This window comes from Vicia villosa, unplaced genomic scaffold (genome assembly GCF_029867415.1).
Source record: "Vicia villosa cultivar HV-30 ecotype Madison, WI unplaced genomic scaffold, Vvil1.0 ctg.001480F_1_1, whole genome shotgun sequence".
NCBI classification, from domain to species: domain Eukaryota; kingdom Viridiplantae; phylum Streptophyta; class Magnoliopsida; order Fabales; family Fabaceae; genus Vicia; species Vicia villosa.
The window spans coordinates 190277-202527 of NW_026705635.1; the positions used below are offsets into that span (position 1 = coordinate 190277).

At 42.5% G+C, this 12251-nt stretch overlaps 2 protein-coding genes across 2 annotated transcripts; both read right to left on the reverse strand.

Moving 5' to 3' along the window:
* Positions 1-501: 501 nt before the first annotated feature.
* Positions 502-7457, reverse strand: LOC131635413 (uncharacterized). The gene is made up of 2 exons (XM_058906034.1): positions 4249-7457; positions 502-3973 (listed from the first exon to the last, which is right to left on the reverse strand). The coding sequence occupies exons 1-2, from the start codon at positions 7455-7457 to the stop codon at positions 502-504; spliced, it is 6681 nt and encodes a 2226-aa protein (XP_058762017.1).
* A 376-nt stretch (positions 7458-7833) lies between these two features.
* Positions 7834-9300, reverse strand: LOC131635415 (uncharacterized). The gene is made up of 3 exons (XM_058906035.1): positions 8522-9300; positions 7960-8416; positions 7834-7842 (listed from the first exon to the last, which is right to left on the reverse strand). The coding sequence occupies exons 1-3, from the start codon at positions 9298-9300 to the stop codon at positions 7834-7836; spliced, it is 1245 nt and encodes a 414-aa protein (XP_058762018.1).
* Positions 9301-12251: the final 2951 nt, after the last annotated feature.

Sequence of the window (12251 nt, forward strand, 5' to 3'; positions counted from 1 at the left end):
GTAAACAAAACAGTAAAAATAAAACAATGTAGGAATTTTGAATGAAATATCTTTTTATTAATGAAAAGAAGTGCCTAACATAGGCGAGTACACCAGGAAGCGGCCCCTTAAGGAGGTGGCCACCAAAAAGGAAAACAAATAGAATTTACAAACATGGCAACGTAAGAAAGGATTCCATTGGGTTCCAATCTTGCTATGCCTCGCAGATCTTCGATGTTCCTTCTGCTTTGCTTTCCGAAATGGATGAATGAATTGGTCCTCTACCCTTCTGAGGCCTCCACTTGTGCTGACTAGTTATGCTCAGAGATCCAATGCACGACGCAGTCATTCGCTTTTTGTCCCTCTTTTGCCTGGATCGCCCTTTCGGGTTTTCGATCCACCAGGACCCCTTTTTTGCCTAAGTCGCCCTTTCGGGTTTTCAACTTAGCGGGTGTACTTTATTTCTTTTTCATTCTTTTTCCTGATCTTTTCCTTTTCTTTTATTTTTATTTTTGATCAGGTTTATGCGAAGTATTTTTTAACTGCGTCGGCGTTCACGGGAAGTGGAAAGTCCTCGCCATCCATAGTTGAGAGGATCATGGCGCCACCTGAGAAGACTTTCTTTACAACATAAGGCCCTTCGTAATTCGGAGTCCACTTTCCCCTAGGATCGTTGTGAATAGGAAGGATCTTCTTGAGCACAAGGTCACCAACCTGAAAGTGTCGAGGTCGAATCTTCTTGTCGAAGGCTCTCTTCATCTTCTTTTGATAGGCTTGCCCATGGCATATGGCCGCTAGCCTCTTTTCATCAATGAGGTTCAATTGATCAAATCTGGTCTGAACCCAATCGGCTTCACTGAGCTTCACATCTGTTAATACCCTTAATGAAGGAATTTCAACCTCAACCGGAAGAATCGCTTCCATGCCATATACTAACGAGAAGGGAGTTGCCCCTGTGGAAGTACGCACCGAGGTACGATAACCATGTAAAGCAAAGGGCAACATCTCATGCCAGTCCTTATAAGTGACCACCATCTTTTGCACAATCTTCTTGATGTTTTTATTGGCCGCCTCAACTGCGCCATTCATCTTTGGCCTATACGGGGAGGAGTTATGATGCGTGATCTTGAAGTCCTTGCACAGTTCCTTCATCATCTTATTATTGAGGTTGGATCCATTATCAGTGATAATTCTCTCAGGAACCCCATAACGACAAATTATATGGTGCTTGATGAAGCGAGTCACTACTTGCTTGGAGACATTTGCATAAGAGGCAGCTTCAACCCACTTGGTGAAGTAATCAATGGCAACAAGGATGAAACGATGTCCATTAGAGGCGGTGGGCTTAATTTCCCCAATCATATCGATGCCCCACATAGCAAATGGCCAAGGAGATGTCAACACATTCAGAGGAACCGGAGGTACATGAACCCTATCTGCATACACTTGACATTTGTAACATACCACCACATGGTTGAAACAATCATGTTCCAAGGTAGACCAATAATAACCTGCTCTCAATATTTTCCTAGCCATGGTGTGCCCACTTGCATGTGTACCAAAGGATCCTTCATGCACCTCTTGCATGATCTTTGCTGCTTCGTGTCTATCCACGCATCTGAGCAACACAGAATCAAAGTTCCTCTTGTATAACACACCTCCGGCAATGAAGAACTTGGCAGACAGTCTCTTCAAAGTTTTCCTATCTGTAAGGGAAGCACCCTCGGGATACTCTTGGGTTTCCAAAAATTTCTTAATGTCATAAAACCACGGTTTCTCATCAGGCACATTATCAATGACGCCACAGAATGCAGGTTCATCCAACCTTTTGATCACAATTGACGGCGCTTCATTGTCCCATTTGACTTTGAACATGGATGCTAAAGTGGCCAAAGCATCAGCCAAGTGATTTTCCTCTCGAGGGATGTGATCGAAGGTGATCTCATCAAAGTATTGAGCCAATTTCACCACATGTTCTCTATAGGGAATCAAGTTGGGGTGGCGTGTTTCCCAATCTCCGTTGATCTGACTAATCACCAAAGCAGAATCTCCATAAACTGCGAGATTTTTAATCCTCAAATCAATGGCTGCCTCAATACCATATATGCAAGCCTCGTATTCAGCCACATTATTAGTACAATCAAAACAAATCCTGGCCGTAAATGGAATATGAAAACCTGTTGGAGAAGTAAGCACAGCCCCAATACCATTGCCCAATGCATTAGAGGCACCATCGAACACGAGCGTCCATCGCGCCCCTGGTTCAGGTCCTTCCTCTTGATCTTGACTTTTGGAAGTTTCTGCCACGCACATTATATCTTCATCGGGAAACTCAAAGTACATAGACTGGTAATCGTCCACAGGTTGATGTGCAAGATAATCAGCAATTACACTACTTTTAATGGCCTTCTGAGTAGTGTATTGTATGTCATATTCTGTCAAGATCATTTGCCAACGGGCAATCCTCCCTGTCAATGCCGGTTTCTCAAATATATATTTGATTGGGTCCATCTTTGAAATCAATAAAGTGGTGTGAGTCAACATATACTGTCTCAGTCGGCGAGCAGCCCATGCCAAAGCACAGCAAGTTTTCTCGAGTAGTGAGTATCTTGATTCACAATCGGTAAACTTTTTGCTAAGGTAATAAATTGCGTGCTCTTTTCGACCGGACTCGTCATGCTGACCCAACACACACCCCATTGAATTCTCGAGGACCGTCAGGTACATAATCAAAGGTCTACCTTCCACTGGAGGCATGAGGATTGGAGGCTCTTGCAAATACTCTTTAACCTTGTCAAATGCCTTTTGACAATCGTCATCCCACTTTATTGCCTGGTTCTTTCTCAATAACTTGAAGATAGGTTCACACGTGGCGGTAAGGTGTGAGATGAACCTTGCAATATAATTTAACCTTCCTAAGAATCCACGAACCTGTTTCTCAGTTCTCGGCTCAGGCATCTCTTGTATAGCTTTTACCTTGGCGGGATCGACCTCGATACCCCTTTCACTTACAATGAAACCAAGCAACTTTCCTGATCTCACTCCGAAGGTGCATTTATTGGGATTCAACCTTAACCTGAACTTTCTTAACCTTTCAAACAATTTCTTCAGATGAACCAGGTGCTCTTCTTCAGTATGGGACTTCGCAATCATGTCGTCCACATAGACCTCAATCTCTTTATGAATCATGTCGTGAAACAAAGTCACCATGGCTCTTTGATAGGTTGCCCCAGCATTCTTTAATCCAAACGGCATGACCTTGTAACAAAAGGTGCCCCAAGGCGTAATGAATGTTGTCTTTTCCATGTCCTCGGGCGCCATCTTTATTTGATTGTAACCAGAAAAACCGTCCATGAAGGAGAAAACTGAGAACTGAGCAGTATTATCTACCAATACATCAATGTGAGGAAGCGGGAAATCATCCTTCGGGCTCGCCCTATTCAGATCTCGATAGTCGACACACATTCGTACCTTCCCATCTTTCTTAGGTACAGGTACAATGTTGGCGACCCATGGTGGATAAACTGTTACAGCAAGAAAACCTGCATCAAACTGCTTCTGAACCTCTTCTTGGATTTTCTTGGACATATCCGGACGTGTTCTTCTGAGTTTCTGTTTGACGGGCGGAGAATTTTCTTTAAGGGGTAGCCTGTGCACAACAATATCAGTATCTAATCCAGGCATATCTTCGTAAGACCATGCGAAGATATCAGAATACTCCTTCAACATTCCAATCAACTTTTCTTTCACATTCTCATTCAGAGAAGCCCCTATTTTAACCTCCCTTCTCGTCTCTTCGGTGCCAAGGTTCACCGTCTCAATAGGCTCTTGATGTGGCTCGATCACTTTCTCTTCTTGTTTCAACAATCTGGCCAACTCATCAGGCAATTCACAATCTTCCTCATCCCCTTCTTCAGCGGCGTAGATAGGGTTGTCAAAGTCATGACGAGGCATAGCAAGATCGTTGTCAATAGAATCTGGAGGAGAAGTGGATCTGCATGGATTATGATTTATGCTTTATTTTAGAATGGAGGGATGATGATGAATAAGAAACGTTGCCATTTTTATTATATTATTATTATTTTTTATTAATTATAAATGTAAAAGTAAAAAAAAGAAAGACAGGGAACAAAATATTTGAATGCAAAAACGTCCTTTTATTAATGATTTTAACATTGAAAAACAACAAATGAGGCCCTACATATGTTCACCGTGTCTTGGGCAGAACACAGGAATTATTGCATGATAAACAAAAACAAACAGTATTACTTTTGATCAAGAGCAATTGAGATGATGTCTTCAGATGACCAGTTGAGAAGCTTCTGTCCCGGGACACACGGCTTGATCCATTCTTCAATGTCATAATCACTATCCATATCATCATCAGCAGCGCAAATATGATCCTTGACGATGCCAGCACTAGAGAACTTGATCGGAACAAAGGCTCCGGGCTTCTTGGATGCCTCATTAGATGAACTCTGACTCAACTGATATCCAATCCCACATTTATCCTGCTTGATTGGTAGATCCAAGACTCGGCCCCATCCTTCAGGATGACCAGATTCAACCACAGCTTTAGCCTCCTTTAGTGAAGACATAGGAGCCTCCAACTTCTTCTTTTCAACATAAGGGATCTTGACAGTCTGGACAGCCTCAAACGCTTGACAAGGCGTTTCGTGGACCTCCCCTTCCACATCAATATATTTGAAAGACGCAAGATGGCTTACCACATGCTCTTCCTCCCCACATATTGTGACTATCTTCCCTTGAGTGGCGAATTTGAGTTTCTGATGCAATGTGGAAGTCACGGCCCCAGCAGCATGGATCCATGGACGACCCAGGAGACAACTGTAAGCCGGGTGGATATCCATCACAAAGAAAGTAATAGTGAAGAGTTGAGGACCTATCATCACTGGTAAATCAACCTCCCCAAACACCGACCTCTTTGAGCCATCAAAGGCTCTCACAGTTAATTCGCTTGGCCTTATCTCAACACCAGAATAGTCTAGCCTCATCAAAGACGACTTTGGTAACACATTCAGAGAAGATCCATTATCAACAAGAACACGAGATAGCATAGTCCCCTTGCACTCCACAGATATGTGCAATGCTCTATTATGTTTTCTACCTTCAGAAGGCAAATCTGCATCAGTGAATCCCAATCCATTTCCAGCATTGATATTAGACACAACCCCTTCAAGCTGGTTTACTGAGATCTCAGGAGGGACAAAGGCAGTACCTAGGAGTCTCAATAAAGCATTTCGATGCGTCTCGGAGCATAAGAGCAACTGTAAGATCGAGATCTTAGATTGAGTTTGACTCAGCTGGTCAACCACTTTATACTCACTCTTCTTGATGATCTTTAGGAACTCTTCCATCTCTTTGGCCATAGTATCTTCAGAGTTAGAACTTTGCCCCTGGTCCAAAGTATCTTCTGTCACTCCTTTCCCTTTTGCTTGAGCTTGAGCTTCTGTATTGTCATCGCGAGTACTCTGGGGAGGGTTGAAAATACGACCACTTCTTGTCATTCTTCCAATGCCAACAACATTATCAACATCTTCTTTCTCAACCGGTGCTTTAATCTCATACTTGGCCCCTTGGTAGAAAACTTCTCCGCCATAATTCCATGGGATTGCTTTCTCACTAGTATACGGAACGGGACCAGGTGATGTAATAACCAAAGGAGGTGCTCTAGCAGGAATTGGGATTTTAGCAGGAGTGTAGGGGATGGATGCCACATTAATTTCATTCTCAAATACCTCGGGTCGTCGTATGCGCTCAAACTGTAGATACCCACTATCTATCAACTGTTGAATACCATTCTTCACTTTGTCACAAACTGAGGAAGTGGCCATGCAATCATTACACAATTCTCCACAACCAGCACATAGACCCATTCTCAATAATTCTACTTTCAGTAAAGGCAACAGAGAACCTAACTCAGTCACGTCTTTAACCAAACGAGTATCTTCAACACAATCGAGGGCGTTTGCAGCATGAGACCCATGAGGGGGCATGGGATTTTGAACAACATTAGGCCCTGGAGTAGGAGTGAACTCGATGGCCTTGGAGTCGAGGAGATTCTGAACCTGATACTTCAATGCTTTGCAGTTTTCAATGTTATGCCCGGGTGCTCCAGAGTGGAATTCACACCTTGCATTAGCATCCCAATTAGGAGGCAACTTAGCAGGAGTTGCTAGAGTTCTCAATTGTACCAACTTCAAGTCGAGGAGGTATGGCAATACTTGTGCATATGTCATCGGGATCGGGTCAAAAGTTCTCTCAGGTGCCTTTGGTTGATACTGGCGCGGAGTATACCCTCGTTGCTGATGTTGCTGAAATGGAACATTCGGTATAGTCACGGCGGCCACTTGTTGATGAGCCTGGCTTTTGCCTTTACCATAATAAGCAGCGCTCGTCTCACCTTCTCTTTTCTTGGCAAACCCGTTATAAGGTTTCTTTCCAACAACCCCAGAGGAGGAACTAGCAGCACTCGGATTCTGAATTCTACCAGCCTTGATTCCACTTTCAATTCTCTCACCAATCATGACCAACTCGGCGAAACTCGAGGATGCAGAACAAGCAGAATAGTATTGACCTTCCAAAGTATTGGTGAACAGGTCCATCATTTCTCTCTCCAGCATAGGTGGTTGAACTCTGGCTGCCAACTCGCGCCATTTTTGCGCGTATTCTTTGAAGGATTCATTAGCTTTCTGAGATAGATTCTGCAATTGAGTGCGATTGGGTGCCATGTCAACATTATATTGATACTGCTTTATGAAGGCATCAACCAAGTCTCTCCAGCTTCGAATACTAGCTCTTTCCAGCCTCATATACCATTCCAAAGATGCCCCAGTTAGGCTATCTTGGAAGAAATGCATCAATAGCCCCTCATCTTCAGAATAGACATGCATCTTGCGGTAGTAAGCTCGAACATGGGTCTTGGGACAAGTATTCCCCTTGTACTTCTCAAAATCTGGCACTTTGAATTTCGGCGGCACACGGACCCCAGGAACCAAACCCAAGTCATTAATGTCCATACCAAGTCCTTGGCCTTCCATGGCCCTCATCCTTTCCTCCAGTCCTCTGAACAACCTTCCAGCATCATGTGGAAATCCCAACTCACTTTCAGGAAACAGATCCTCATGTCGGTCCTCTTCCAACACGGGGATGGCAGCAGCTCTTCTGATTTGTTGTGTGGCTTGTCCTTCAGGAATGGGCTGGGGAGGCCCATAAGGATTACCTTGATTAGTAGCAGGAGGAATCACACCCGGTCCTCCGATCACAGGCTCACCATTGACACGAATATCAGCAGGGTTTCTTTGCGGGGGGTCCGCAACAACCTGAGCAACTGTGTCCATTCGGATCCTGAGCTCTTCTTGTCGATCAGCCATGTTTTGCATGACTTCCATGAACTGAGCCATCTGAGCAGTAACCTGAGTTCTCATCTGGATAAGATCGTCCCTTAACTGATCCATTTGCAGTGAGTGATTAGCCCTTGTGTAGTAGCGATGTGTAGGCGGAGGTGCAATTGCTGAAAGGGAAAACTTGATCAGTCAGATAAGAACACCATCTGATGTACCTGTTTGTGCATGATGTGCATGAGGTGCATGTGTGCATATGATGTGAGGTGCCATTTTCAGAGTATCCAAAATATTTAATATTAATCAAGAATGTTTAACAATGTGACAAAAGATAAGCATCGAGAGGAAACAAAAAAGACTCAAATTTCATTAATAATCTCTTTTTGAGTTTGGGCATACCCATACATTGACAAGATAGTTCAAACAACAGAAAAGATAAAGGACCCCATCCAACAAGCCTGGTGGTGGTCGTGAAATACAAGCTCAAACACTAATCCATCTGGGTGTAAAACAAAGGTCCTCCTTGTTTAAAGTGCTCGTCGCTCCACTTCTTAGTTTCATCAAACATCTTCTTAGTCACTTCTCGATCTCTTCCTTTGACAAAACTTTGAATCACCACATCTTTGCGAAACAGCTGCCCATCTAACATATCACAGTGGGCCACCAAGCTCTCACATCCTTTGCAATCAGGGAGGGTATTCTTTTCAGATGTACTTTCCATTTCTGCTATCTGGTTTCTGAGCTTTGCATTCTCTTCTGTTAGTCGAGCGGAACGGAGATGACTACCTTTAAGTTGTGTCTCCACGGCTAACCTTTGAGTAATTTCCTCTTCAAGCTTCTTCTTGATTGCTACCCTCTGAGTGGTTTCCTCTTCCAGCTTCTTTTTCAAACCCTTTATCTCGGCCCTAGCCTCTTTCTCTACTCTGAGCTTGTGAGCCCTTAAATCTTCTCTATACTCTTGCTTGAGCTTTTCTTCTGCTTTCTTTACCGCTTCTTCTATAACCCTTTGATGGTCCTCAATACGAACAGTGGTAGCTCTTTCACCCTTTTCAGTTCTGGCCCTTTTTTGAACTCTGGAAGATCCTCCTTTCAGTATTTTAACCTCATGTGCTAATTCAGCCCTTTTTTGATCCACCAAGAAGTACTTTATTTTAGCGTCTTCCCCTTTTTCTCGCAACCTGATATTCTCTACATGTACTTGGTTGTACTCCTCAGCTGGTACAGTGGCAGTTAAAATCTCTGGTGGTTGTTCATATAGAGGGCTAACCTTCGGGAAAGGCAGCAGGCGCTCCTTAACTCTTTCTTCAACCCATTCAGTATAAGCTTTCTTAGCAATAGCATTCTTTCCCCCCAAGGTAGTTCGGTCTTCTGTATGAATTTTGTTCCACGCACTCCTTACTTTCTCCAAACCATCTGGGTCGGTTCCTTTTTCAAAGCAAACGGACTCAAATATCTCTTTATCCAACGGCTTGTCCTTCAGTACAAAACCCAACTGGCGCAGTGCTAGCTTCGGATTATAGTTGATAACTCCTTTCGTCCCTATGAGAGGAACATTGCCAAAACTTCCACATCTGGTTATAACTTGCTCAATGTCCGTTCGGAGGTGATACCAAACAATATCATTTGCAGTAAGTCCCATAATCCTTTGGGGCCACTTCTGTGAATCTCTTGTAGTGACAAATGCTCCGCTTTTAGGCAAATGTGAAGAAAACCATTCGTACAGTATTGGCAAACAACCCCCAACTGATCCCTTTTTTCCATACCTAGAATGGATGGCATAATAAGTGTCGGCCAACAGAGTGGGTACAGGATTTTGATCCATGAAGAGACAAATGGCAGTGAGATCAACAAAATTTGGAATATTCGGGAACATCACTAATCCATAGATCATGACGGCCAGGAGAGCATTGAATTCTTTCCACTTTTCCTTATCAGCAAGGGTTTCAGCTTCCCTCATCAGAAATTTCACATAGAATCCATGGGTCCCACCATTAGGCTTCCAGTTATCCTTAACGTCCTTCATGCTCAAATAAAGAGCACCAGCAATGCGATCCATTTTGGGCTTCTCGGGTGCACACACAAAAGGAACCTTATGTTGAACTTTGATTTGAAGAATGTGTGCATACTCTTCGAGGGTAGGGGCTAGTTGGTAATCTTGAAAGGTAAAGCAGCGCAGCTCAGAATCATAAAACTGAAGAAGGGTGTAGAGACCCCACTCATCAATACGAGTAGTTAACATAAGCAGAATGTGGCCATAAGTCTTTCTGAATTCATCCAAATTTTGCCCAGTAACTCGGGTGCTCAATCGAACCAAAGGTGTTATATCCTCACGGTAGAAACTGCAAGAGAAGGTATGCTTCGTAGTCTTTTTGTTGACGGTCACACTGTTAGCCATTCTTGATGAGAAGTGTTGACTTTGGATACCTGAAAAATGGCATGCATATGAATATTAATCTCTTTTCTTTTTTCTTTTTTTTTTTCTTTTTTCTTTTCTTTTTTTTTTCTTTTTTTTCCTTCTTTTTTTTTGAAATTAAACATGCTATGATGATTATGATGCAATGAAAGATCCTCCCCACATCGGAGAAGTGTATATTGCTTCTGAACCAGATCAGATGTTGCAGGATCAAAAGTCCGGCATAGATACCGCAAACCCATGAGAACCATAGTCACCAACATAATAGAATAGTCACCAACGGTACCTGTCATGAATATCCCACCCCACTCACAGGTGAATCTAGGTCAAGGTAGGTCAAAAGGTCTCCAGCGTTAGCAACTCTCCTGAAACACCATCATTGTTGCAAATACATGCCAACAACGGTATCCCATTCGAGTCTCAGCTGGTCGTGGGTCTCATGATCGCAATCAACAGAACCTGACATTCTGTTGGCGTCATGACTATCCACTCTATCCTAGGTATCCTATGTGTTAACTCTGGCCTGGGTATTGGGCCTTTTACCTCATAGAACAACCCACCCAACCTGCAAAACAGAACAGAAGACCCCAAGGAACACAGAATATAATCCATATGCATGATGTGCAAACAGAAATAAACATGATATGCATGCAGAAAAGTAAACATGTAAACATATATACAAGGTATAGACATAAAAACAAATAAACACCCAGTAAATAAACAAACAAACGCAGGCTAGGATCGACTCACTAAGGATGGACCAGCAACAGGTCTATCAACATCCCCAGCAGAGTCGCCAGCTGTCGCTACCGCGAAAAATGGATCAGGGTCGCCACTAATATATTTATCCCATCGAGGGAAAGGAATACCAGGAAACCTAACTCAGAACAAGAACAAGGTCTTTCGACCAGAGAACAGGGCACGGGAGTCGGTTACGCGAGGGGAAGGTGTTAGCACCCCTCACGCCCATCGTACTCGATGGTATCCCCCTATGTTTGTTTCTATCTAAAGGGTGTATCTATGTCTAAGCCTAAATGCGAATGCATGCAAAAGAGAAATACGGGGAAAAGAAGGAATTATTTACAAGTGTGTTCGCTTAGGCCCCGCGACCCAATGCCTACGTATCCTTTTCAGGAATCAGAACGACCGTAGTTCGGCTCCATAGTTTCCATTTGTTTTGTGTTTTTTAGTTGAACAGCGGTTAAGGTCACAATCCACGATGCTCGACCTTTGGAGACTTATACGCCTAGTTTTGGAAAGGACTTAACTTGTTCTTAGGCGCCTAACAAGGCAAAAGAATGAACTTGGGTTTGTGTTTTTTATGTAACTACATGATGAACAAAACCCAATACAAGGTTTCGCACCACTTCGTCACTTTGTTTTAATTCGAGCCTTTATTAAGTGTTTTAAATGTTTTTGGTTGGGTATTTTTTAAGGGAATTTACTTTGCGATTAGAATCACATAAAATGTATAATGATCAAGAAGCAGATTAGGGAATGAATCCCACTCACTTCTATCCCATTATATAATGTTCAAGAAACAGATTAGGGAATGAATCCCACTCATTTCTATCCCATTAACTAATGTTTGAGAAACAGATTAGGGAATGAATCCCACTCATTTCTCTCCCATTAAATAGTGACCGAGAAACAGATTAGGGAATGAATCCCACTCATTTCTATGCCACTAAGTGATTGAGAAACAGATTAGGGAATGAATCCCACTCATTTCTCTATCACTTTCTTAATGTGATTCGCCTCTTTATTTATTAGTGTTTTAAAGTTGAAAAAGAAAGAAAAAAGAATGAACAAAGGGGAACTAACCTATTCTCTAATCTAAGTTATTCTATTCTACAAGTGACCCTAAGGTCAAGGATAAGGGATCTCTACCTATGTTATCATGCATAGTCTACAACCTAAGTTGTTCTATGTGACTAATCTTAATGAAGATTGAAGTCACCACCCTAAGGGAACATGGTAAGCATATAGTAAGAGATTAGAAAAAGCAACAAGCAAGGTAGGTGACTTAATGAAGTCCCTAACCAAGTCTACTCCTAAGAGAGACTACACACAATGAATCCCAAGAGGAAACAATCCACAAAAGGTGGAGGAAGAACAAACAATCGTCGCCTTTTAAACTAACAAGAATCAAAGTGTATAAGAAGAGGCAAAGCATGAGAAAGAGGGAAGAAAGCCCTAGGGCAGTAGCAAACCAAGGAAATTAGTGTCCTAAATCAAACACAAAAGCCATATGGCACTATACGAAAATATTCACAAAGAGTTACCAAAGTATCGCATAAATCGTCACTTAACAATTAGCGAACAAACATCCATTAATCGAAACAAAAAGTAAATGAGAACATGAACAAAGCTTAAAGTCAGTAGCAATTAGTTCATTTATAGGTCCAAGACCTTGTACCAATCTATGTTAGTCAATTAACTCAAAACAATCAAAGTTCTAACAAAACTATACAAAACTAGGTCAAGACTAGTTA